This window comes from Nicotiana sylvestris, chromosome 1 (assembly GCF_000393655.2).
Source record: "Nicotiana sylvestris chromosome 1, ASM39365v2, whole genome shotgun sequence".
In the NCBI taxonomy this organism is placed as follows: Eukaryota; Viridiplantae; Streptophyta; class Magnoliopsida; order Solanales; family Solanaceae; genus Nicotiana; species Nicotiana sylvestris.
Window position 1 is genome coordinate 181,110,546 of NC_091057.1, and position 27,304 is coordinate 181,137,849.

At 37.1% G+C, this 27,304-nt stretch overlaps 1 protein-coding gene and 1 non-coding gene across 2 annotated transcripts; one reads left to right on the top strand and one right to left on the bottom strand.

Annotated features, from left to right (window-relative positions):
• Nucleotides 1-2,481: 2,481 nt before the first annotated feature.
• On the bottom strand, nt 2,482-3,337 carry LOC138877612 (uncharacterized). The gene is made up of 2 exons (XM_070157239.1): nt 3,169-3,337; nt 2,482-3,017 (listed from the first exon to the last, which is right to left on the bottom strand). The coding sequence occupies exons 1-2, from the start codon at nt 3,335-3,337 to the stop codon at nt 2,482-2,484; spliced, it is 705 nt and encodes a 234-aa protein (XP_070013340.1).
• A 1,230-nt stretch (nt 3,338-4,567) lies between these two features.
• LOC138882009 (small nucleolar RNA R71) lies at nt 4,568-4,674 on the top strand. Its single transcript, XR_011403471.1, has one exon. It is a non-coding gene; the product is annotated as a small nucleolar RNA R71 (small nucleolar RNA).
• The last annotated feature ends 22,630 nt before the right edge of the window (nt 4,675-27,304 follow it).

A 27,304-nucleotide genomic window follows, 5' to 3' on the forward strand; every position in this document is an offset into this window, starting at 1 on the left:
GGTCACCCTGAATGGCCCAGACCATCGGGACTTAAGCTTACCAGGAAAAAATCTCAACCTCGAATTGTACAATAATACCTTGTCTCCGAGTTTGAAATTTCTGTCCACAATGTGTTTGTCATACAACATCTTCATTCTTTCCTTGTAAAGTCTCGTGCTTTCAAAGGCGTGATATCTGAATTCCTCCAACTCATGTAACTTTGTCAGTTGATTTTCTCCAGCCTTATCAGGGTTCATGTTCAATTGCTTTAGTGCCCACCAAGCTCGATGTTCTAACTTTAAAGGCAAGTGACAGGCCTTCCCAAATACCAACTTGTACGGTGACATACCGACAAGTGTTTTGAATGCAGTCCTATAGGCCCAGAGCGCAGCTTTTTCGCCCAATCAGTTCTTGTGGCGTTTACAATTTTAGTGAGCACACTCTTGATCTCACGGTTTAAGACCTCTACATGTCCGCTTGTTTGAGGGTGATACGGGGTTGCCACCTTATGGTGCACGTCATATTTGGCTAGTAACTTCTCAAAGACACGGTTGCAAAAGTGCGTATCTCTGTCACTAATGATGGTCTCGGAATCCTGAATTGGGTGAATATATTCTTCTTCAAGAACCCAACCACCACCCTCGAATCATTGGTGGGGAATGTTGCAGCTTCCACCCATTTGGATACAAAATCTACTGCAACAAGTATGTACTTATTACCGTAAGAACTGACGAAGGGACCCATGAAATTAATTCCCCAGACATCGAACACCTCAACTTGCTGAATTGGATTCATGGGCATCTCATGTCTACGGGATATGTTTCCCATTCTTTGGCATTCGTTGCAGCCCTTTACCCATTGGTGAGCATCCTTAAAGATTGTTGGCAAGTAGAACCCGACCTCTAACACTTTCACTGCTGTCCGAACTCCTCAAAAATGTCTTCCATAAGGTGACGCGTGACAAGCCTGCAAAACAGAACATTTTTCTATCTCGGGGATGCATCTCTGGATCATGTTGTCAATACAAATTTTAAACAAAAGTGGTTCATCCCAGTAGTAGTTTCGGCAATCACGATAAAATCATTTCTTTTGAACATAGGAGAGTTCATATGGTTCAATGCCGCATGCCAAATAGTTTGCAATATCAGCATACCATGGCACATCGTCCACACTTGTGGCTAGCAGCTGCTCGTCTGGAAAGTTTTCCAGAATATCCTCAAACTCAATTGCATTTTCAGCACCTTCAAGGCGTGACAAATGATCAGTGACTTGGTTCTCCGTGCCCCTACGGTCATGAATCTCCAAGTCAAACTCTTGCAGAAGCAGCACCCAACGAATTAGGCACGGCTCCCATTACCTTATTCTTGTGTTGTCCCAACACGGCTCCCATAACGTAGTCACTAGCATCACACATGAGTTCAAACGGTTGCTCCCAGTCGGGAGCAATTATAATTGGTGCTATGACTAGCCGCTTCTTTAGTTCCTCAAAAGCCACCCTGCAATCATCAGAAAACACAAAATGGGTTATCTTTTTTGAGCAGCTTGCAGAAGGGATTGGCGATCTTGGAAAAATCCTTGATGAATCGCTGGTAGAAGCCAGCGTGTCCGAAGAAGCTACGAATAGCCTTGACTGATATGGGAGGTGGAAGTTTTTCTATCACGTCGACTTTGGTTCTGTCAACTTCAATCTCTTTACTCGACACTAAATGTCCCAAGACGATTCCTTCTTGTACCATGAAGTGGCACTTCTCCTAATTCAACATTAGATTCGTCTCGATGCACCTCTTCAGTACACGATTTAAATTTGTTAGGTATTCATCGAACGAATTTCCCACCCCTGAAAAATCATCCATGAAGACCTCCATAATGTCTTCCACCATGTCTGTGAAAATGGCCATCATGCATCGTTGGTATGTTGCAGGTGCATTACAAAGACCAAATGGCATTCTCCTGAAGGCAAACACTCCGTAAAGGCAAGTAAATGAAGTCTTTTACCTATTCTCTGGGGCAATAGAAATCTGGTTGTACCCCGAGTATCCATCCAGAAAACAGAAGTGTGATCTCCCTGCCAATCTATCTAACATCTGATCAATAAAAGGAAGTGGGAAATGGTCCTTCCGGGTGGCTAGATTTAGCTTTCTATAATCCATGCAGATTCTCCAGCCTGTGACGGTTCTTGTAGAGATCAATTCGTTGTTATCATTCTTAACTACCGTCATGCCACCCTTTTTAGGTACACATTGAACTGGGCTAACCCAGCTACTATAAGAAATTGGGGAAATGATTCTCGCATCTAACCACTTGATCACTTCTTTCTTCACCACATCCTTCATATTGGGGTTCAGCCTTCTTTGGTGTTCCCTGGAAGGTTTGTGTCCCTCTTCTAGTAAAATTTTGTGCATACAGTATGCAGGGCTGATCCTCTTTATGTCTGCCATGGTCCACCCAATGGCAGTCTTGCATTCCTTAAGTACCTGCAAGAGTTGTTGAGCCTGCACATCTTACAAACTAGATGAGATAATAACAGGTAATGTGGAGTCAGGTCCAAGAAACTCATACCTGAGATGGGCTGGCAATGGCTTTAACTCCAGCTTTGGTGGTTCTTCGATTGATGGCTTGGTTGGAGGAGTTTCTCTATTTTCCAGGTGCAAGGGCTCAAATTCAAGAGTTCTATCCCAGAACCCTCTACCCTCTAATGCCATCACCCATCCAGCCAGTTCTTCTCCCTTTACCTCATCTAAATTCATTAAACACGCATCAAGGGGGTCTTCAATAGTCAGCAGTTCATCATCGGTCTCTACGATTACATCCACGGCATCAATAAGAGAGCAATTGGTGAATTCACTTGATCGCCTCATAGATTTCTGCACGTTGAATGTTGTCTCTTCATCGTTCAACCTCATCTTTAACTCCCCAGTTTCACAATCAATTAAAGCTCTACCCGTGGCCAGGAATGGTCTTCCCAAAATTATGGGAATCTCTTCTTCCACTTTACAGTCTAAGATTACAAAATCTGCAGGGAACATAAATTTCCTACCTGAATCAATACATCATCCAGAATACCAGAGGGTCACTTTACCGTCCTGTCAGCCAGCTGCAACAACATAGAGGTGGGTCTAGCTCTTCCAATACTCAGCCTCTTATAAATTTCTAGGGGCATAAGATTAATGCTGGCCCCTAGATCACACAGTGCTTTAGCAAAGGCAAATCACCAATAGTGCATGTGATTGTAAAGCTCCCTGGGTCAGACAGCTTTCCCGCAATTGCTCTAGTCACCACTGCACTACAGGTCTGAGTAAGAGTAACTGTGGCCAAGTCTTGGAAATGAAATTTTTGGGACATTAAGTCTTTCATCATTTTTGCATACCCAAGCATCTTTTTCAAAGCATCAATCAAGGGACTATTTACCTGGATTTGTTTTAGCACTCCAATAACTTCTTGTATTGCCCATCTTTTTGGTACTTAGCTAGCCTCTGAGGAAAGGGCGCATGAGGTCTCTTCTTTCCAATCATTTGGCTTCGATCTTTATCAGCTGCCACATCAACCATTGGTTCCTGTGCTATCTCAGCTTCTTTCTCGGTCTCCATTTGAATGCTACTTTCTTCCTGGGCAGGCTGGACTGTCACCTCTGTCAGTTTCGTTGATTCATCCAACTCAATGGGCACTGATATGAGTGTCTCATCCTTCTTGGCTTCTCGAGACCTTTCTTGCTCGACATCCAAATCTCTGCCATTTCATAGGCTCACCGCCATCATCTGCTTCGGTACTTGATCTTTTGGATTTACCTGGGTATCTGCAGGTAGTGTTCCATGAGGGCGATTGTTCAGAGACATCGAAATTTGGCCCATCTGCATTTCAATATTTTTGATCGCTGAATCATGTGCATCTACTCTCTTGCTAATATTTGCATTAGACCCAATAACCCGTTGCATCATTGCTTCCAGTTTAGCAAACCCATCTTTCTGCCTTCCACTATATTGCTGCTGAGGAGGGTGATACCCATGCTGTTGATTCTGATTATTGTATCCATGTGGCCTTGGTTAAGGTGCTATATTGTTGTGGGGCCTCATACCTCCCACATTACCACTGTTGAACTGTGATTGGGATGGCCTATGCTGTTGATTCTGCTGGCCCCAACTCTGACTACCCTGTCTCTGGCCCCCATAATTAGTCACATAGTTCATATCTTCAGGGTAATGCTGATGATCGTGTTCTTCTTTCCACTGGTTACCAATTGGCTGACTAATGCAAGATGTGCACAAGCCCCCATTAGTAGTATCTACAATATGTACCTGCTACTTTTGCCCTGACTCTTCCACCTTTTTGGTGAATATGCTCATCTGTGTCAATAAGGTGGCCATATTTTCAGCCATTGAATTGGATGGATCTAAAGGTACTAAGTGTACCACTGGAGTGATTGGTGCATTTCTGGTTATCCATCCCAAATTCTATGCCATCTTGTCAAGCAGACCTTGACCTTTTCTCCATGTTTTACTCAAAAATGCTCCACCGGCTGAAGCATCAACAATGTTCTTCACGCTATCTAACAATCCTATGTAGAACCGCTGTCCCAACATCAAATCTGGAATGCCATGGTGCAGACATATGACCAGCATCCCTTTAACACGCTCCCATGTTTCATGCAACGGTTCCATTGGTCTCTGTTTAAAACTCAAAATGTCATCAATCTGTTGCGCGGTTTTGTTGGGGGGTGGAACTTGTTCACGAATTGCCTGACTAACTCCTCCCAAGTAGTTATGGAATTTATGGGGGTGAGTTTAACCAGGTCTGAGCAGCTCCTGTCACTGAAAATGGGAATAATAGTAACTTGATTGCTTCTGGAGTTACATTGGACTGCCTTTGGGTTTTGCAGATTGACAGAAAAATTTTCAAATGTTGTTGAGGATATTCGATTTGTGACCCCGAAAATAATCCCTTGTTTTGCAACAAATGCAGCATGTTATTCATGATTTGGAAGGATTCAGCTTGTATCTGCGGGACTAAAATCGAGGTGGCCAGATTTTCAGCTGTGGGCTGTGCCAGTCATAGAGAGCCGCCTCTGGCATAAAAGGTGCCATTGGCGCTATTGGTACAGCTGGGTGTTCTTCGTGATATCCCATTGTTGTTTCTAATGGGTCAGTTGTTTGTTGTTGTTTGTTTTTCCGGTTGGCCCGATTCAAGGCCTTGAAAAATTTCTCGGGATCTGGTAATGCTTCAAATACTTCACCAGTTCTCGATGAGTTTCTAGGCATGCACCTGTGCAACCAAGTCGACAAACGTTAAAATTTCAATGTAAAAGTTGGGTATAGAGAGAACTAACTACACTAAGAATTTTTGTACTTCTTTCAATCGTAATTGATAATACCGTTAAATCCCCGGCAACGGCGCCAAAATTTGATCACGCTCAACTGTGTCTATTAAAAGACTAAGCGGGCATTGCAAATATAATCTGGGGTATTATTCCCCGAGTCGAATCTCACAGGGAATTAACGTATCAAGAGAAGACTTTAAAGTACTAAATTCTTATGAGTCAACCTTCTCAAACTTTGTAAATAACAAGTGGTGTTATGGTCACTACTCCAACTAAAAGAATTGATAAAACGAAGATTAACTACTACGCAGTTATAGACAATTGGAATAAAGGTCTAAGGTAATGGTTTCCCCCGTTGTTGAATTCCTTAGTCGTATGTTTCTTATAGTTATGAATTAGTTGTCTCTATCGATCATGAATTCTTCAGCTATCATAACTCTCTCTCAAGTAATTATGATAATTTACTAGACGAACTCTCTCAAGCTACACTTGCTAGATTCGCATTACAGTTCACTTAGATCGCACCCGAGGTATCGTTATCTCTACTCCAACCTCTAAACCCTCGGTTATGACTCTCTCCTATACTCCGGAAGTGATGTTGTTCAAACAATTACCTAAATATGCACTCTCTCTCAAGAAGTTACATAATAAATAAGAACGGCTAATTGAGGATCCTTTCAACTAACCAAAATCAAAACGTAGTTGAACAAATAGAGATTAACAATCAATTCAAACTATATTAATATAACAACAAGTTCATCCACAACGGGTTCACCCAAAACCTTAGATTAAAAGAGTTAGCTACTCATAACAATGATGTTCATCATAATAATTAAATTCATTACAAATCATAAAAACAAAAGGAAGAAGAGAAAAACTTGATGTAGAATACTCCTCCTTGCCTCTTGCCTTTCCTTTTCTTGCTCTCAGCTATCAAAAGGTGCACACCTACTCCTTGGGCGAGCTTGACCTTCTATAGGTTAAGTGAATTTGCCCCTCAGACTTTCAAATTTATCCCTAGGAATTATTTTCCGGAAATGGGATAGCGCGGCCGCGCTAGTGGGCGCGCTAATGGCCGCGCTAGTAGCCTTACCATTCTGCCTCGACCATCTGGGCTAACGCAGTCGCGCTAGTGGACGTGCTAATGGCCGCGCTAGTCCAGGCGTTCATTTGGTCGATTCTTTTTCTCGTCGTCTCGCTTACTCAGCTCCTAGGGGTCTTTCTTGCTTCAATGCAGCTCCAATCACATCTTTAAGGCCTTATATAAGCTCCTCATTCCTGCAACACAATTTAGAGCTCATTTTTCATCATTTGATTATATTAGAGCATTGAAACATAATCAAGTTGGGGCAAAACAATCGTCAAATGACATAAATCTAGCCTAATATCAGTTCTCCTCTCTTGTTCTGCATTGTTTTAAATTACAAACAAAGCAACTGTAAGTGTGATTTGCTGCCGAACTTTGTGTTCACAGAAACATTGGGGTTTGAAGTACCGCTACACCAATGTGTAATTCGTTCTATCTTGGGAGGAAATAATCCATAACCTTGAGATACTAGGAGGAGATTAAATTCCTTAAGGAAACACTGTGAATTCAATGGGCTCGAATTAGTTACTGTTTCATTTATATTTACGTTTATACGCTAACATTCTTTTCTCCAGAATTATTATTTACAAGTATAACAAAAAAAGATAGCAGAAACCAACACATATCAGTACGAGAATTCAGTTAGATATAACAATTGAATAATTTAACCATTTTCCATTCATATTTAATATTGATTAGTTCACCAACTAATACATAATGGAACTCACTTAGCTTTTATGATTGATATATAAAATAATAGAATTAGAAAATTATCTATTTATTGAATACTAATTTTTTTGTTAGACAAAAGAATAAATATCATTTCTATTCCAAGGTGGGGAATTTTATTTTTCCCATCGACCTATTTACAAAGTTCAATTAGATTATAAATAAATCTAGAAATCTATATTTCCATAGCTATATAAGAATCGTATATAAAAATCTCTGATGTAAGTTAAGAACTCATTGACATGAATTTAAATTTCTTGTTTTTGAACTTAAATTTCTTGTATTCCTTTAATGATTGAAAATAATAAAGAATATTCATCTATAATTTGTAGCACCCCTTTACAAACGAAATTAAACAAGGAGAAAAAAAGGAAACAAGAAAAAGAAAACATAGGCAAATCTCATACGTTGACGTATATTCGTGCATTATTAGTTTTTTAGATCCCACTTGTATAATTAGCCTACTTCTTTAATTTTAAGAAGGTGGGGAGCTGATTAAGTTTAATTTTTCCGACTAAGTAAAGAAGATTCTTTCAGAGTAAAGAAGAAATACTATGGGTTGGCTGATTAAAAAATGTAACCAATATGTACCCAAACTAATTAGACGTGAATGATTGTATACTAATTATAAGATGTATATTATTCCTTATTCAGAGAGAAGTTGCGCTGTTATGAAATGTGGCCAGACACCATTTGATCAAGAGACATTCTTTCTCAGCATCAACTAAAACTGCGATCCAACGCTTCTTGATAATTAAATACTAATTTAAGAAAATTCACGCAAATGCTTCACTCAAGAGATACACTGATTTTGGCCATAGATTAAATAAATAAAAAGGAGAAATCAAGAAATGTCGTTCATCGTGATTGATTCAAAGTATTGCTCGATTTTTATGGAGAAAAAATACATCACGACAACCTACTGTTTGAATATATATTATTGCTTTAGAGCTGACATTATCAAGTGAAAGTTTTTTTTTTTTTTTTTTTGGCTGAAACAGAAATATTATTAAAAGCTAAGAAAGACATGTGGAAGTATCTTTCCTGACATTTGATTTTCATTCACCTAATCTACAAATTCAGTTATTTATTGGTAACTGAAAGGGACTCTTGGGTCCAATATTATTACCTGCAACTACCAAAATTTGAAACATATATGCATTTTTTATTTTGTTTTTTGGAATCAAATACAATTCTTGACCAAAAACTCAAATATATTCCTTTTTACTAAATTTTGGTTTCTCATTTTTGTGCAAATAAAATTTTAAAGAGAAGGGGAATAATGTATCTGAATTTGGACTTTTTCTAAATTTAAAAGGTGACGTTTGGACATGTTTTAAAATGATTTTAGGATAATTTGTTTGGGTGCATATGTCTAGAATAATATTATAAAACCAAAAACATTTTAGATAGTTGTTTTTAAGAAGTTCGCTACGACATTGGAGTTATTAACGGTCACACGTAAACTTAATATAAATAGTTTTTTAGTGGGACTCACACTACAGCACTTAGTGTGACTCACTTTGGTAGAAGCGCTTTCCCCGAATGGACCCTACACGGTGCGAATACGGATATAATTGGGCATCAATATGAGTATCGGACACCGGGTAAAAAACCAAAAAAAACTTAGTGTGACTCACACTACAACACTTAGCTCCTTGTACTATGCCACCGTAAACTTAATATAAATAGTTTCTTTTGGACCCAAAAAAAGAAAAGAAATTTAGATGTACAGCTCCAATTTCATCAACGGGGTTTCTTCCATTTCTTCCCAAATTTACGGCCTCACTCCACCTCCTTCCCCCCTAATATGTAATTTTAAAAAAAGTTTTTTGCTATATTTTTTTTTCAAAAGATGTGCTAAAACAGTTTTAAAGGTTAAAAAAAACTTTTGATTAAATCATAACAAACGCACACTGAATAATACCTGGAAAATTATATAACTTGATCTAACCAACTCGTCGTAATTTTTGTACTGTGTGAGAAAGCCTGTTTCTACGCTTGTACTGAAACAAAAAAAAAAAAAAAAAAAAAAAAAAAACAGAAAACGGAAAAAAAAAAAATTAATTGCCGTCTTTTCCTTTCCTTTTTTATTTTCTGGGCAAGCCCCACATTTTAATCAAGGAATTTTTGAGATTACTACTAACGAACTATAATAAGAAATTGTGTACGGGTAAATCGGGGGTAATGTCTATCCCGATTTCCCGATGAAAGAACGAGAGGGGAAAACGGACCCGTGAAATTGCAATCGGGGCCAGAGATTCATCGAGACTCGGAAAGAATGAACGATGTATTCGACATCGGACGCGGTAAAACAACACACCTCAGACCGAGTATGACTTCTAGACCTCGGGAGACGTGCGATGGACGGTTATTCACGACTGATAGAGGGCCGCAATACTCGCCCTCAACCGGATATCATGGCGCGAATCTCACTCGATGTCGATTATGGATCAACAATTACCGAGAAAAGAAAATTTTTACCCTTTTAGACATGTACTAGGACTGAAACTCTCCTACCATATAAATGAGAAGTTTTTCTTTAGTTTGACACACTGTAACACGCAATTCAAGGCAATAAAAGTCTACTTTTACCTTCTAGCTGCTGTTGTGAATTTTACTTACTTGTTCTGTTATTCATTTACTACTAGGCTTGAACCGAGGGTCGAATCGAGGACGAGGTCACTATTCAATCCAAGATCAGGTTTGTTCATAACATTACAAATGGTTTCATCATTTTTTTCATCTTTAGTTCATTTATCTGTTATTTTAATTATTCGTGTTGAATTAATCCATGTATCCTTTAAAACACGTACAAATTTAATTGTTATCCAATTTTGGGGAAAAGAGTTTGGTGCCCACCGTGGGGCTAAGAATAATAGTGGTGATTTTATACGAATCTCCACAATACACCCTATTTTACGATTGTTCTTTGAAACCTTAATTTTAGGTCAGCCCAAAAATGTCAAATTCTCAGTCTGCTCACTTGAACGTTGACGATGAGTCTGGCCATCATGGCGAAAATTTTTGGTGCCCAGCAACGATGTGCTTCCTGCCGTTCCCAACGGTGTCCCAGCTGCCAACCCGGTTGATGATAACTCACAGGTGTCTATCAACGTTAATTTGCCAACTGGTCTCGAAAATAATGTTCGCGGGGGACCCCGACCAACAACTCGAGAACCGCCAGAAGTCGAAGGTAATAGGGTGAACCTACTGTTGATTTTCAAAATGTTGCAGGCTCAGGAAGTGGCAATAGCACAGCTGCAGAATCAAAGCCACGTCCCCAACAAGGCCGAGCCTGAACGATCCCGAGAAAGCACCCGAAGAGACGAACAAATTACCAAGAGAACGGTGAAGTCGAGCCTAAGGTAAATCCTGAGATAATGAAAATGCTCGAAGCATTGACGAGAAGGGTAGAGTCAAGTGAGAAAAAGAATGAGGCTAATGACAAAAAGGTGAAAACATACAACTCCAGGGTCGATCAGACCCAGAGAGCACCCCGATATTGAAGGGACTAGACTCCAAAAAGTTCATTCAGAATCCTTTTCCTCCGAGCGTGACACCCAAGCCGATCCCAAAGAGGTTTTGTATGCCCGACATCCCAAAATATAATGGGTCCAAAGATCCAAATGAGCATGTGACCTCCTATACATGTACAATCAAGGGGAACGATTTGGAAGATGACGAAATCGAATCAGTGTTGCTAAAGACATTTGGGGAGATCTTGTCCAAGGGATCAATGATATGGTATCACAACTTGCCCCCAAATTCTATTAACTCGTTTGCTATGCTTGCAGATGCTTTCGTAAAGGCCTACGTCGGGGCCATCAAGGTCGAGACCAGAAAGTCATATCTTTTCAAGGTCAAATAGAGGGATAACGAGATGCTTAAGGAGTTCTTGTCAAGGTTCTAGATGGAACGGATAGACCTTCCACCGGTTGCAGATGACCGGGCCGTTCAGGCATTCACTCAGGGGCTCAATCCCAGAAGTTCCTTGGCCAGCTAAAATAGAATTTGGTATAGTACCCAACGGTAACCTTGGCCGACGTCCACAATAGGTATCAGTCGAAGATTAGGGTCGAGGACGACCAATTCGGGGCCCTTCTGGATATGTTTATCCCATCAAGGCCGATGATAGAAGAGAGTCGTTGATCAAGAGCCAAGACCAATCAGAAATCGGTATCAACCATACAGCGCAGACCGAAGGGGAAATGGATTTGGGTCTAGTGGTCTTGGCTCTTGATCAGAAGAGACCAAATGGGTTTGACAGGCCGCTCGAGAGTAGGGAATTACCGAGATTGTCGGAGTACAACTTCAACGTGGACGCTGCGAGCATCGTGTTATCCATAGGGCACATCAAAGAGACCAAATAACCCCTATTTTGTTGCAGTTCGATCCTACCTAGAGAGATCCTATTTTGATGTGTAAATATCACGGAACTCACAGTCACAAGACCGAAGATGGGTGACAGTTAAGAGAAGAAGTTGACCGGTTATTCAACAACGGGCAACTCCGAGAATTCCTGAGTGAGGTAGCCAAAACCCACTTCAAGAACAGGAATGCCAACAAACAGGTCGAACAAGAGGAGCCTCAGCACGTTATCAACATGATCATCGGAGGTGTCGATGTTCCCCAAGGGCCAATGATGAAACGCACTAAAGTATTTATAACAAGGGAAAAATGCACCCAGGATTATATTTCGGAGGGAGCAATCTCGTTTAGTGATAAAGATGTCGAGGGCATTGTACAACCTCACAACGATGCATTGGTAATATCCTTGCTTATTAATAAATCTCGATTTAAACGTGTGTTGATTGATCCATATAGCTCGACCAACATCATCAGATGAAGGATCGTGGAGCAATCAGGGTTACAGGACCAAATTGTACCGGCAGTACGGGTATTGAACAAATTTAACATGGAATGTGAGACCACGAAAGGAGAGATAATCTTGCCAGTAAACAACAGTGGGACAATCCAAGAAACGAAGTTCTACGTGATCAAAGGGGACATGAGGTACAACAATCTATTCGAAAGGCAATGTGTCCACAACATGAGGAAAGTACCCTCGACTTTGCACTAGGCATTGAAATTTCCCACGTGGGAGAGTCAAAACGATCTACGGAGAATAGTCGGTCGTAAAGGAGATGTTTGTCATCGACGAAGTAATCCCGGTGCCCTCGGTTTCGACATCAAGGAACACGGAACCAACCAAAAAGGAAGAGATTAAATAGCAATCATTGATACTGGCCTTGACCAAATCGGAGAAATAGGAAGAACGAGGAGAAGATGAGGAGGACGATTATGGCGTCCCGAGATCATTCATAGCTCCTGATGACACCGAAGCCACTAAAAAACGTATGAAGAATTGGAACAAGTCATATTAATTGAGCATTTGTCGGATCGAAAGGTATACATGGGCATGGGGTCAACCTCCTAGCTTAGAAAAACTTATTATTTTTCTTAAAGCTAATGGCGATTATTTTGCTTGGTCCAATTTTGACTTGACAGGGATCCCGCCGGAGGTAACCATTCACAAGCTAAGTTTGGACCCGAAGTTCTATCTGGTTAAGCAGAAGAGGAGACCACAGTCCGAGATGAAACATGCATTCATCAAGGATGAGGTATCCAAACTAAAAATTGGATACATCTAAAAAGTTAAATACTCGGATTGGCTGGATAACGTAGTGGTAGTACGTAAAAGGGGAAATAAACTAAGGATGTGTATAGATTATAAAGACCTAAACAAAGCGTGACCTAAGGATTCTTTCCCTTCTCTAACATCGATTGAATGATCGACGCAACGGCCGGGCACGAGATACTCAGTTTTCTCGATGCCTATTCCGGGTACAACCAAATTCGGATAGATTCAAATGACCAAGAAAAGACTTCTTTCATAACCAAATTCGGCACCTACTGCTATAATATTTGTCGTTTGGATATGTAATACCCTATATTTTTATGAGGGTATATTGATCATTACAAAATAATAAGAAGAAGAAACTAACTTTAAAAAAAAACAAATCAAAAAAAAAAAAGATAAGTAAAGAAAAGGGCTGAAGCCCCTTTCTCTGGCCAAATCAAAAAGAAAGAAAGGGAAAGGGCTGTTGGCGTAACCAAACCAGAAGCAAAAGGAAAAGGGTTAGAAAAAAAAAAGAAACCCTAGCCAACGCCAAACATCACGGCAGAAGTATCAATAGAGAAAAACGAAAAGGAGGAAGGTTTCTTGTGTTACCTTGTTGATACCCAATTTTATATATATATATTTTCAATATATAAAATACCCTTAAAATGGCATATATATGCATATGTAAGCATATCCAAATATTTTATTAATTTTCATAATTTATAAAGATTTTTAAATCAAATTATTTCCCTCCTTTATCTTTAAAACCCCAATAATTATTTTCAAAATTATTATTTGGTAATTCCTTTATTGGACTTTTATATTTATGTTGAAATATATCTAAGGTAATTTTTTACATATTTTTACAAAATTATTTAGTATTTTAAAGCTAAATTGCATATAATTACAATATTAGCCCTTTTAAGATTAAATTATATTTTATATTTATAAAATTAAGTCCAATATTTTTAAATGGTTAATTATATGTTATAAATCATTTTAGTTCTTTCAATTTATTTCCAGAAATTAATTTACTATTTTTTATAATTTAAAAAATGAAAATTGGCTATTTAAATAATAGCCCAATCTCATTCCAATTATAGCCTAATTTGAACCCCAAATCAGACCCAATTTTCTGGCCCAATTTTATTTAAACCCGATGTCACACCTCCTTTTTCACTACACCCGTAAGGGCGTAAAGGAGTTTTTCCATTTAAAGGACAATCGGAACGGGATTTAGTTATTAATTATTCAGAGTCGCCACTTGGGAGATTAATGGTGTCCCAAGTCACCGGTTGAACCCCGAACCGAGGAAAAATATGACTCTGTTACAGTCTGCGAACCAGAAATCCGATTAAGGAATCCTGTTAGCCCGGGAGAAGGTGTTAGGCATTCCCGAGTTCCGTGGTTCTAGCACGGTCGCTTAACTGTTGTATTTGATTTTATCTGATTTTAATACATGCTAGCTTATGTGCCTTTTATTCGTAAACCGTTTTTCATCATTATTTATTTTAAAAGAATTGCAACGTCGTGAAAACGCGTTTCGAACCACGTCGCAATCAATGCACCCATGGTTATCAACACATTTCGACTTCGTCGAGATTTGGATTTGGGTCGCATCAATGCGCACCCGAGTTTAAGAAGGTAATTTAATTAAAATCGCGCCTAAAGATTCTAACGTAATATTATTTTGGAGAAAGCCGTGAAGTTCGCTAAATGGCCCTCCCAAATTCTAATCATTTTTAATAACCATTTATTGAGGACCCCGCAATTTATTTTATTCGGCGAGGCTTGTCTCATCAATTTTTGTTAAAAGGGCCAACCTAAAAAAAGTGACGACAATTTTCTATTTTTTGGTTTTGTCCCTAAAAGAAAAAGAAAATCCTAATTGATTATTATCCGAACTCGGGCTTCGAATTCAAACTCGGACCCAAATATCCAACACAGAAGGAACGTACAACCGGTCTTGGGCCTCAAAGGGCCCAGCACAATTGGGAAGAAGACTCTTGTGAGTGCAAGCGTTGGGCCTGGAGTGGCCCATAGCAGTTGAGCTCGCTGAGGTCTGGGAATCGATCCCCTGAATTGACAAACCACCAATTTGGACCCATCTCTTAATTAAATCCATATTACATACCCCCCATTGAACTAACATGCTATTATACTACAAATGACGAGCTGCGGGCAACCATTTAACTATTCAATTATTGAGTCACCTTGAGCACTATCAAAATGATAAGTTAAGCCAAATGTAATCCTGAACTTGTCATACTTATTCAAATTATGTCACTAAGGTACTAGAACTCACAAACTAATCATTAACAATTACCTGTTGACATTAACAATTGCAACAGAGACATTGTTTAAAAATACTACTGTTTCTATGCCTCATTTCTTTTTCTGTAAACCATAATATACTATACTGACAGCATTCATTCTAAAACTAAAGTTAACCACCATGATGACTCAGTTACAATACACCATGTCTATATGCCATATATCAACTATACAGTTATACAGCCTAGTTAGATGTCTCGCATATACAATTCAATTAAGACAACTGTGAGTATCAAACAAACGTGGAAATATCTAAACTTAATCCTTTTTGTATTGCAATTCCAGGGCAACAATTGTATTCCATGTTCACATTACAACAAACAGGCTGAGAGCATGTACCTGAGATTTGAAAGGAAACAAAAGAAAAATGGATCAGAAGCTGCAATGCAACAGTGTAGTTCAGGAGCAAATTCAGCAATCCAAACAGAGGAATCAACAACCCAGCAACTCAGAATCCAAAATTTTGACTCAACACTGAATTTTTAAACAACCAGGACACCCCAAACTCGAAAACTCAACAAATGGAACCAAAACAGACTGACTGCAACCCCAATATTACTTGAACCAACCAGAAATTGCTCTAACTACTCAAATCACCAGAAAAGGAACTGAGATTTGTATCTCAGCTACTAAAACCAGAAAATCAATTTCGTAGTCGAATGAAACAGTACATGTTTTTTGAATTTTTATGAATCTATTTGCTTTTTTGGTTGTTGAATTTCTAACTTCTACTTTGCATGTGGAACTAGAAAGGAAAATTTCTGGAAAACTAAACTAGCTATGAAATAGTGAAATTTTTCCTCCAAAAAGAAGACCCCTCCTCAAGGCATTTGATGCCCTTTTATAGGTGCTACCAAGAGGGTTAATCAGATTTTTGGTTTTCTTTTTAGTCCCTCCCCTATTTTCAGTTTAGCCCCTCATTTCTTGACTTGTTTCCCAAGCTAATATCCTAAGTTGGCTGAAATCTACACTAAAATACCCTTCTAGAAGGCCCTAGGATGCTCTTTTACCCCTAAAATACCTATACTACCCTTACCCCTATTTTGAAATTACTATTCCCAAAGAAACCGCACTTTTCTATCCCTAAAATGCCCTTCTACTAGTCTGGAATTTACAGCCCAATGCTAACTGATCCCAATCCTTTTAACCCCAGCTAAAATCTAACTAAAGTTAACTAAAACAAAAGATTTGCTCAGCTATAACCAACCAGGTCCAACTCTAAGGCAGAATATCAAGATTGAATTAAAATACAACTTATCCTAATGCATATTCTAACAATCTATTAATCAAACGAGAGTAGCCGTCAACATTAAACTAACATCTAAACCCAGAATCATTAAACAATCAGAAAAAGAAAAACAGGGCGATCAAAACAGGTATCAGCATGAGCTAACATTAATACTAGCCATTCAAATTAATAACTACTATTATCTATGGACGACATTAAAATATGATCGATAAACAACCAATCCAACTAACCAATTAAGGTAACGATGAGTCAGAGCCTAAATCCTACTGTTAACTAAAGCGGACTTAGAAACAACGACATGAACTAAACTAACATAATGAAATTTAAGCCTGAACCAGTAATAAACCAAAATTGACTATGACTGATTTCCAGAAATCAAACAAACTGAAGGGAGAAGAAGAAGAAGGGAATATGAGACTATATTAAATACAAAACGACTCAGAGAGTTGAAGAAAAACTTACCAATGGAGCTAAACCTCCGATTAATCACTGCTTGTTCAAATCTTTCCAAATTTTTGACTCGTAACATCCCTAACCATGTGTTCTCACAATAAACGCATGGTTAAGGATAGTACGGTCCAAAATCACAAGATTTTGTGTTAGGGTTTTGACCGAAAATTTTCAGATTTGAAGTCCGAGCTACTTCACCAGGATTCGAAGGAAAATGGTCATTGATTTGGGTTGAGGGAAGTCTGAGGATGGTGTGGTATGATTTTGGGCCTGTTTGGATGAACTTGCGACTTGTCCGGAAACTTCAATCGGAGATTCGACGAGCTCCGGCAATATTCGAGGGAAACCAATGGTAGGAATGGAAAGAGGAGAGTGAGGAGGACGAGGGGTGTAAATTTGGGGGTGATTAGCGCCGCCACCGCCACCGGCGATCTAGGGTTTTCAAGGCGGCACGGCTAGGGTTTGTGGGGGTTGAGGAAGACGATGATGAATGGGGTGGGGGGGGACCTTCGGATAGTCTTATAGGACGCCTACCCCGCCTCTGAGCCGTTGATCTTGTTAACCTCGACGGCTTGGATTAATCGACGTCAAATGGCATCGTTTTGATCTTATCGAATTGGACTGGATGGGAAGAGGGTTCTAGGCCTGGGTCGGAGGCTGATTTGGGCTGAAGTTTGGGTTTAAATTTGAGATAAGCCCAATTTGTTCTTGTTTGTTTTCTTCTTTGTAATTTTGTGTTTTTTATTTATTTATTTTTTTGATTTTATACAATTGCAACAATTAAAATAAAGTCCTAATATATTTCAAAACTAAACTAATTAAATTCTAAAATTATTTAAAACCTATTTTACGCCAAATTTACAATTAAAACAATTAAAATGCGAAAGTGAGCTATTTTGTAATTTTTCATGTTTGGTTCTAAAACAAACTAACCCCTAATTGATCCTAAAAATATAAAATTATATCCTAAATGCAAATGCATAATTTTTTTTTTGTATTTTATATGAATCAACATGCACAAATAAAATGCAACCATTATAAGAAAATGATACCAAAATGCACAAAAAATTGTAAAAATAATGAAAAATTATTTTGTTGGAATTTTGGGAATTATTCATATATAAGGCAAAATCATGTGCACCCGACCCCTAACCCAACTAAACTTACCCAAACCTGGATCCCCACTTAACTCCTTTAATCCCAGCCGTTGATCATTTAAATCAATGACCACTATATGCCCTTTCCTTTTTTAACCCCAAACGACCCCTTGCCCTACTTCATTTCTCACCAACTGTCGCCTCTGAATCCCTCTTCTCTCTTAACTCTCTCTGAAACCTCACGAACCCTAGCCGCCTCCATCTATCCCCACCCTACTCTGCCCTAAACCCTACATAATCCATGGCCTGCCATGGCCATTGAAGATGTGTAATGGCCTCCTATGGCTCCTGGGTGTTTGTTTTTATGGTTTCATGGCTAGTCCTTAAAGGAATCTGGTCCAGTCCTTGCTCGATTGCTGTTCATGGCTTTTCTCCGTCCATCCACGACCTTTCTCCGGCCATCCATGGCCTTTCAAGGCAGTTCCTTGACTTTCCTGATTAGATCGGAAACTTTCAAGGCATTTCTCACCTCTTCTGGGTTTTTTGAAACCCTAATCTTTAAGATCTTTTGATTTTCTATCAGACCTACTTTAGATCTGTACTTGCTATGAATGTTTTAAGTGTTTTTCTCGAAAGTTCTTCAACTTTCCTTTCAAAATGACTTTTCGTTAAGGTTTTCCTTTAAGTTTTTCAAAAGATCTCTTCTCCAATTTTTAATGTTGTTTGTGATTTTGCTATGTTTTGCTCATGTTGTTCTTCTATCTGAGTCAGCATGTTGAAAATCCTAATTCTTTTTGGTCTCCTTCGAGCTTCGAAACTGTTTGTTTTGTGTACTAGTTTGATTAAAGTTCCTCATTCTTGTTTGACTTATTTGTTTTACCATATTTTAAACTCAATTATTGTTGAAAACCCTAGGTCTTTGGGTTTGAAATTGTTTGTTTGAATACTTGACTCGATTTAAGACTCTCTTTTTCTTTATGTGATTCATCTGATTCTGAGTTTACTATCTTTTAACTCGACCATTGTTGAAACCCTGATTTCTCGAAAGGTTTCCTCACTTGTTACTGTGAGACCTGTACTTGTTTTGACTCTCTTCTTCACTTTGGATATACGTGTGAGCCCTGACTATCTAACTTTGTTAACTACCGAATCCTATGTTTATTTCTGTTACTATTGTATGTTGTTTCTTTTGCCAATGTCTGATGTTTCTCTTCACTCTATTTATATACTGAAGTACAGAAGCATGTTTCTTCCTTGATTGACCTTGATTTTGTGACTGATTTCAAAAGCTTTTCTCATATGAGACCTGATTCTACTCGCCTGTTTAAAATTAATTGATTCCTTTCCCTTTACTGTGATGTTTTACCTTGCTGAATCCTTTTCAAAAATAAGCATGTTTTTGTAATCAGACTTGATTGCTCACTGCATGCTTTTACTATCCCTTATATAGCAATAATCAAACTGATTTCTTTCCTTATTCGAACCTGTTACTACTCGTTAAACAGTGATTCCTTAATTAAAGGAAATCACTTGTGTAATTGATTCTAACTTGTGATTATTTCTATATTTGTGTTAAGGCATTACTTATTACCTTATTCTTCACCTGTTTTCAGAACTATAAATACCCACTTTCTTTTCTTTCAAAGACGAACCATCTGAATTCAAAACACACACTTCACTCAAAAACTTTCTCTCTTTTCTCTACTACTCCTTGTGCTACTGCTTTGCCTAGCCGGCTGAAAGCCAAGGCTAGGCTGTGGAAATTTGCTCACTTTTTCTTTCTGCATTTTGCTTTTTACTAGTATGTCCTAGTTAATCTTCAAGCATCAACAACAACATGTTTCTTTAATTGTCCCAACTTCTCTTATTCTTATTTACTTTGCTTATGTTTCTGCAATCAAGTTACATTACTAGCATATGAAATATGTTCCCTGCCCCTTTTAATTAATGCTCCCCTATGTGTATGAATCCTAAACCCCACATCCTCTCTTTGTGTTTGTGTTCTCTGGCTGGTTTGTAGGCATGCCGTAATCATTTATTGATGTGCATGTCCAAACCTAACCCTTCCTGGGGTCACGTAAACACTTCTAAGTGTTTGGCCAAGCTTTAAAAAACTGCTTCTAAGTGTATTTTTTCTCAAAAGTACTTCTCAAAAAAGTGCTTTTGGAGAAAATCTACTTTTTCTGCTTCTCCAAAACTGCTTCTGCTTCTCCTCAAAACAGTTTTTTCCTTCCAGAAACTTGGCCAAACACCTCAAGTTTTTACCAAAAGTACTTTTGGCAAAAAAAAAAAGCACTTTTGGCCAAAAATAGGCTTGGCCAAACAGGCTATAAGTGGAAGAATATTTGCTTTTCAGTGGTGGACTTGGGAATAGTAAATTCCTTAATTACCCGGTCTCTCTTGGAAAGAAAGAAACATTGGAAAAACAACAAAGTGTGTTTTGCCCTAATTTTCCTATCTCACCAACCAACTTTCGTCTCTCATAATTTTGACCATACTTTTGCTATATTATATATAGTCCATTTCATTTGGCTCACTCATCATCCCAAACAATTCAACTTCTCTTCCTCATTAGCAAACTTGTGAGTTTTAGGAAATTGATCATTCTTGTAAAAATGGCACTTGTTAATCCCCAAACATTTCTCTTACTTGCAGTATTCTCATGCATGTTTGCTATGGGTTTAGCCAATTAAAGTGTAGTAAACTAGAGAGTAATAAGCGACTAAAATACGTAATCATAGTCTATCATCAATTATATAGACAAACAAGATGGTTGAGGGTGAACCGAGGTGCTTCGGTGTTGTTCACGAAGTATCGGAGGAGGATTACAATCCTCCAAATGGATGGGTGAATCTGCCCAAGGGAGACCTCATACCTTTTTTGCAGAAGTCAATAACTATGGGGTCCACCAGGGTAAGCGTGAAAGGCTAAGTGTAAACACTTAAGTTACCCTACATGTGAGTGGTGAGTCATCATCGAGACAGGGGACAACCACCTCCTTGCCCTCCCAGTTACAATCTACCTGGATTGTAGGCAGTGTTTTCTTAGTAACGGAGCATATGTACCTCCATGCTCATTTGCCTCGGTCAAGGGAGGCTCCTGGTCCACCTTAGGAATGGGCACCTCTGCGTCTGTGGCCAGGTTGAAAGATGAAGGAGCGGTTTGCTGAGGTATGGACTTGTAAGGTTTTGCCATCAGAATCTCAGAAATATAAAGGTTTGAAGAAAAAATATGAAGATTTGAAGATGAGATGAAAATATAAAGGCCTAGGTTGAATATTCAAAGAGATTGTGCGAAGATTGAGGATGGAGATTTGAAGGTATAAATAGTAGTGTATGAAGATTTGAAGGAGTTATAGGCAAGTCGGGAATTCTAGAATCGGAAAGTGGAGAAGTGAAAAAGGGGTCAGAGTTTTTATATGCGGAGAACAATCAATGTGCGGCGTTTCACATTCAAGGACAGTCAACCAACGAATGACGCGTGTCTGAAGTCAGAACGACGTGACTGATGAGACATTTCGTTGACCCAACGACTTGGTCATAACGTACGAAGGAAGAAACTAGGGTTCACTTTTCATTTCCAGTCGTTTCGATAAATCTACCCTCCGGAAAATGAGGGGATTATCTATGTATAGATAAAATCGGGGGTAATACTATCCCGATTCCCGGTGAAAGAACGAGAGAGGAACACGTACTCGCGAGATGGTAATCGGGGCCAGAGATTCGTCGAAGCCCGGGAAGGATGAACGAAGTATCCGACATCGGATGTGGTAAAACAACACACCCTGGACCGAGTATGATTTCTAGACCTTGGGAGATACGATGGACGATTATGCACGACTGGTAGGAAGCCTCAACTCTCACCCTCAACCGAATATCACGACGTGAATCTCGTTCGATGACAATTATGGATCAACAATTACCGGAAAAAGAAGATTTTTACCTTTTTAGACTTGTACTAGGACTGAAAGTCTCCTATTATATAAAGGGAAAGTTTTTCTTTAGTTTGACACATTGTAACACGCAATTCAATGCAACAAAGGTCTATTTTTACCTTCTAGCTACTGTTGTGAATTTTGCTTACTTGTTCTGTTATTCATTCACTGTTGGACTCGAACCGAGGGTCGAATCGAGGACGAGGTCACCATTCAATCCAAGATCAGGCTTGTTCATAACATTACGATTGGTTTCATCATTTATTTCATTTTTAATTCATTTATTTGTTATTCTTAATTATTCGTATTTAATTAATCTACGTATCCTTTAAACCACGTTCAAATTTAATTGTTACCTAATTTTGGGGAAAACACAAACCATTGTATTTAGATGAAAGGATAATCAAAATCTTTGCATTATTGCTTTGCAGGACGATGATTTTAACCAAAGAATTTACGTGGATTATGTTGGGCTCCCATAGCATATTATTCACATTCCAATTGGCAAGCCCGGTCGTGCGGAGCGTATTGAATATCCACACTTCTTTAGGGATGAGATGGTATCTTTATATGCAGAGGTGGACCTAGGATTTTAAGGCGACAAGGATATAATATTTTGCTCAGCCAGTATCCCTAAAGGGTTTTAGTGCTACGTGATTTAAAATAATTATTTTTAAGGTATACACGTCTGTCGAAGTTTACGGGGTCTGGCGACCCCTTAACAGTACACATAAGTCCGCCTATGTTTATATTTATGATTTTCGGCAATTCTCACTTCATAAGCTAGTTTTTGTATTGATTTAGGCCTAACTTCAAAGGTCATTTTTTTAATCATATAATATACTACGTAACAAAAATATCTTTTCCTGGTTTGTAGGCTACAAAATTTGCTCTGATGGTCAAAACTCAGTATGCAACATAGAGAAATTTCCAATTCCCTCTATGTGGATCAGCATTTTCCATGAAAGCTAACTTTGAACAATTGACACATAAGACAACAAGTCCACATTTAGTGAAATACTGATACAGATGACAGACTAGCTAGTTGTAATAATTTATAAACAAAGATATAAAATAGAGATCAGCCCTAGTAATCTTTAAACTTTGAAAAGTCCTATTATGGATTTGTCTCTCTTCATTTATTAATATAACATTTAAAAAACGTCCAATTTAAATAAGTACAATAGCCCAAATACTAGTATCTTCTTGTGGTCAGTGGTCCATATTTGATTTGCAACTCACATTATAACGTGTCTGTCGGGACTCTATCTCTGTCTGTTTATTTATATTTAAAGCAATTATTAAACTTTTGAAGAAAAAAACAATATTAAACTTAAATAATCTGTCAGGTGATTCACCAAACAGCCTAATTGATGAGGGTCAAAGAGAACTAGTAGTGGACACCCTTTAAATCTTATGATAACACACGAAAATCTTGAGATTTTCAATGATAAATCTCGTAAAGATTTTGTGAACTAAATTAAATTGAAATAAAATATCATATTGTACACTCAAGAGGCCAGAGCCCGTTAGCCGTTAGGTGGGTGGAATCAGAGTTCACTAAATAAACTATGTATCATTAAAACGTTGTTTTCGTTCATATTTTTGTTCCACACAAATAATACATTCATAATAAATTATGCGCGAATCTACAGGGTGTATGTAGAGTTCTAACGACGGGTTCAATTGAATTCATAACTTTCAACGTGGAGTAAAAATATATATATAAAAATTTATTAAAATTACAAAAATAATAGATATGAACCCATAACTTTAAAAATATTAATTAATTAAATACTAAAAACCTTAAGTGTTTAACCCATAATTATCCACATAGGCATGAATCTATGTATTTATTTTTTATGCGGAATAGAATATGAGTATTAGTAATATACGGATTATGATCTAAATGACAAAAATACCCTCACATTCTTCAGATTTATATTTTTTTTCCTTAGAAATATTATCTAACAAGAAATAATCATTGCATTACAAATTTCAACGTATATTATAATCCATACATAACTCGTCTTTGAATTATGCCTAAGAGCATTAGCCTAGTGTTTGAGCCTTGGCCCCGAGATATACAATTCAATTGAGTTTCATCCTTATGTATTAGTGAGCTGTTAATCCCGTACGTCAAATCTTCTTTCCAATTATTCATGGTCCAACCTCGATTGAAAGTATTCTTTTAAGTCAAAGGATTGAGTAAATTAGAGGAATCATATACTTGCCATCACAAGCATGCATGTTATGCTAACAAATATACAACAGAAGTACCAATTGATGCACTTGCAACATTTGTATTGCATAGTTGAGTAGCAAGTGGAGAAAATATATATAGAGAGATAAAAAGATATTGTTATAAAAATACTACTAACAAAATGCCAAATTATACCTCGATGTTTGTACTTGGTTATACCAATAATATACATGTTTCATGTGCTGTATGTCATTTATTAAAGGGATTAGTCAACTATATTCATTATTTACTTTTCTTAGCCGGTATAAACGGATTATACATTGATTATATATAGTTATACACATATTATTTATAAATTATTTATATATTATATATCCATCAGTTATTTTAAGTTTAAGAGGTTGCGTAAATAGCTATTTAGGTTAATTCTTCTTTATTTTTAAACAGGTTTACCATTATTAATGTATTTCATGAAATATTGAAACATTACTGAGACAACGATGGAATTCGGACTTTCTGTTGGAACTTATACACATCCATGTGGAATAATACAATTAGACCCTTTATATTATCTTAAATAATTCTTAATTAATAAGTTGTTTTTTGGAATTAAATTTCAATAAAATGCAAGAATGTTACATCAGTGTGAAAGGAAAGAGTCAAAGATTGGAACCAAGACTTTGTAAAGAAATGAGTGTGGGTCCTTTGTTTCGTTTACTAGTACTAGTATGCCAAGCCCATCAGTGTTGACTCCCATATATCAGCAGTTATTAGCTCCCAATACTTTCCAAATTCATTTGATGCACCTCCCCTTTTTTCTTTTTCTATCATTCTGATGCAATCACTAATTTGATTTTATTTGAATTTGGAAAGCAACTCTTTATACGCTCAAAGCCGTGCCGAAGCAAGAAATTTCTCCAAGGATGTTCAAATATTAAAAAAAATTCGATAAAAGGTGTTCAATATATTTTATATACAAACTAAAATTAATATTTTACTTATGTATATAATGTAATTTTTCGTAACATTTAGCAAAAAGATGACTTCGCCCCTGACTCAAATACTTATTTTCTTAAGTACTTTTTTTGGTTTGCGATCTGATTAAATCCAGATTTGCGACAAAAAATCTCACATTGGAGGCGTAAAATGCTCCCTAGCAAAAGTAACTTGCCGCTTCATCATAATCCTTGTTGGTTAATTTTCTCTCTACTAAACATCCTAGAGTGGACCTTTGCTTCATTTTTTAACATTTAGGTCATTGTTCTATTTCTTTTACTATCAAAGAAAACTGGTCTGGTTTTTCACACGATTATTTATTGTATGCATCACAATACGTGAATACGGAACAAAAAGGAATTATCTTACCATTTTCCTACGCATTAATTCTTAGGTGCAATAATAATAATATTATTAATAGCTGTGATATATATAATAATATTCTAGTAATTAACTTTGGCTACTTCATTCAGTTGAACATTTTCTCTAGACCCTTATCAATTATGTTGAAGAAAAAAAGATAAAAAAAGAAAAACAGGAATGCCTTTTAAGATGAAATGCACTCAAATAAAGTGGAAGCAAAATGGATATACGTGATTCATATAATCGACTTTAATTAATTTGAAACTGAGGTATAATTAATTATATAGCACGAAAATTAATGTGGCACATATAGAACAGAGTTAGATCCTTATGTGTTGACTGTAAAAAAATTATTTATGTAATCCGAAGGAAAAAGTAAAAAAAAAAAAACAAGAAGAATTTTGAAACTGAGGCAGAGGCGAACATATGTTATACCGAGAGAGGTCACCAGCACCCATAAAGTGCGGCAAAAATTCTCTCTATATATATGTGTATATATTTTTACAAAGCAGATTTTTGTTGATTCTAAAAGTGCACCCGTCGCCTTTAAATACTGGGTTTGTCTCTGATTACTGAGGTATAATTAATTATATAGCACGAAAAATTAATGTGCAGATATAGAACAGAGTTAGATCTTTATGTGTTGACTGTAAACACAGATTATTTATATATTATCATTACTCCGAAGGAAACAGAAAAAAGAAAAATAAGAAGAATTTTTGTATGTTTTTCTTGTTTCCTGGAAAACCCAAACAAACAAACAAGAATAATGGGACCGAACCAGAAGAAAAAAAAAAAGGAAAGGAAAATACAAACAAAAGCAAATTAATGCCAACTTGTTACGTCTAGATCAATATATTTTTAGTTTTTGTTTTCTCAATATGTTTTTAAGTAATGCAAATTGCAGCTAGAAATCCGCAGAAGTAATACTTTAATTTTATTTTTCTTAACATGCGTAATCCTCTTGTTTTTATGAAATGAAATCATGTGAATAGGTTTGGTATATGGTGCAAGTTATTTTCCTTAACGTCAAAATCATTGGTTTTGATATTGACTATATTATAATAATGGTATATTGCATATCATATTCATGCCAAATATATGGCATTATATTCAAAGATTATTAGAATATGACATGCAAATTCATGTTCGCCAAGCTTTAAAAGCAGTTCCCTTTTTCAGTAAAAACAATTCTAGAACTGGGAAAACTCTAATATACGTGCAAGTAGTCAAGTTTGACAAACATATACTGTTTGCTTTGCCTTTCTCCTTGTGGAAAATAAAGAACTTTATACTTTAGGATTTGCAAATTCCAATTTAAAGATTGCATCATATAGCTTAACTACGTCCTATAATAAGCACATGGATTTGACTGTTTTCTAGTTTAATAGCTTTAGTGCTTACAACATCTAAAGAAACTCCTAAAGAGCTTATGTGTTTTGTGCAATTATTGGGTAATTTTGATTAAGTTAGCCGACAATATAAAATTTAGAAATATCTTGGTTGCGCAGTTCAGTTAATGTTCGGACTCCAAAAAAAATAATTTTCTTCATTAAGAGGCCTTAATTAGTGAGCGCTTGGACATAAGAATGGTAAATTTTCAAAAAAAAAGTGAGAAATTTTTTGTAAGTGAATATGGTATTTGAAAATTAGAGTTGTGTTTGGACATGAATACAATTTTGGGTTGTTTTTTGAATTTTAAGAGTGATCTGAAGTGAAAATTTGGAAATATAGCTTTTTAGATTTTTTTAAATTTTCGAAAAATTCCGAAATTCATCCTCAACTGAAATTGAGAACTTCATGGATAAACATTGATTTGAAAAAAAAGTGAAAAAAATTCGAATTTACCAAACGAGCCCTTAGAATATAATATCGCATCATTCTAAACTACCAAAAATTAATGTTTGATCTAGCGATATATGAGTAATTAACTACAATAATTGAC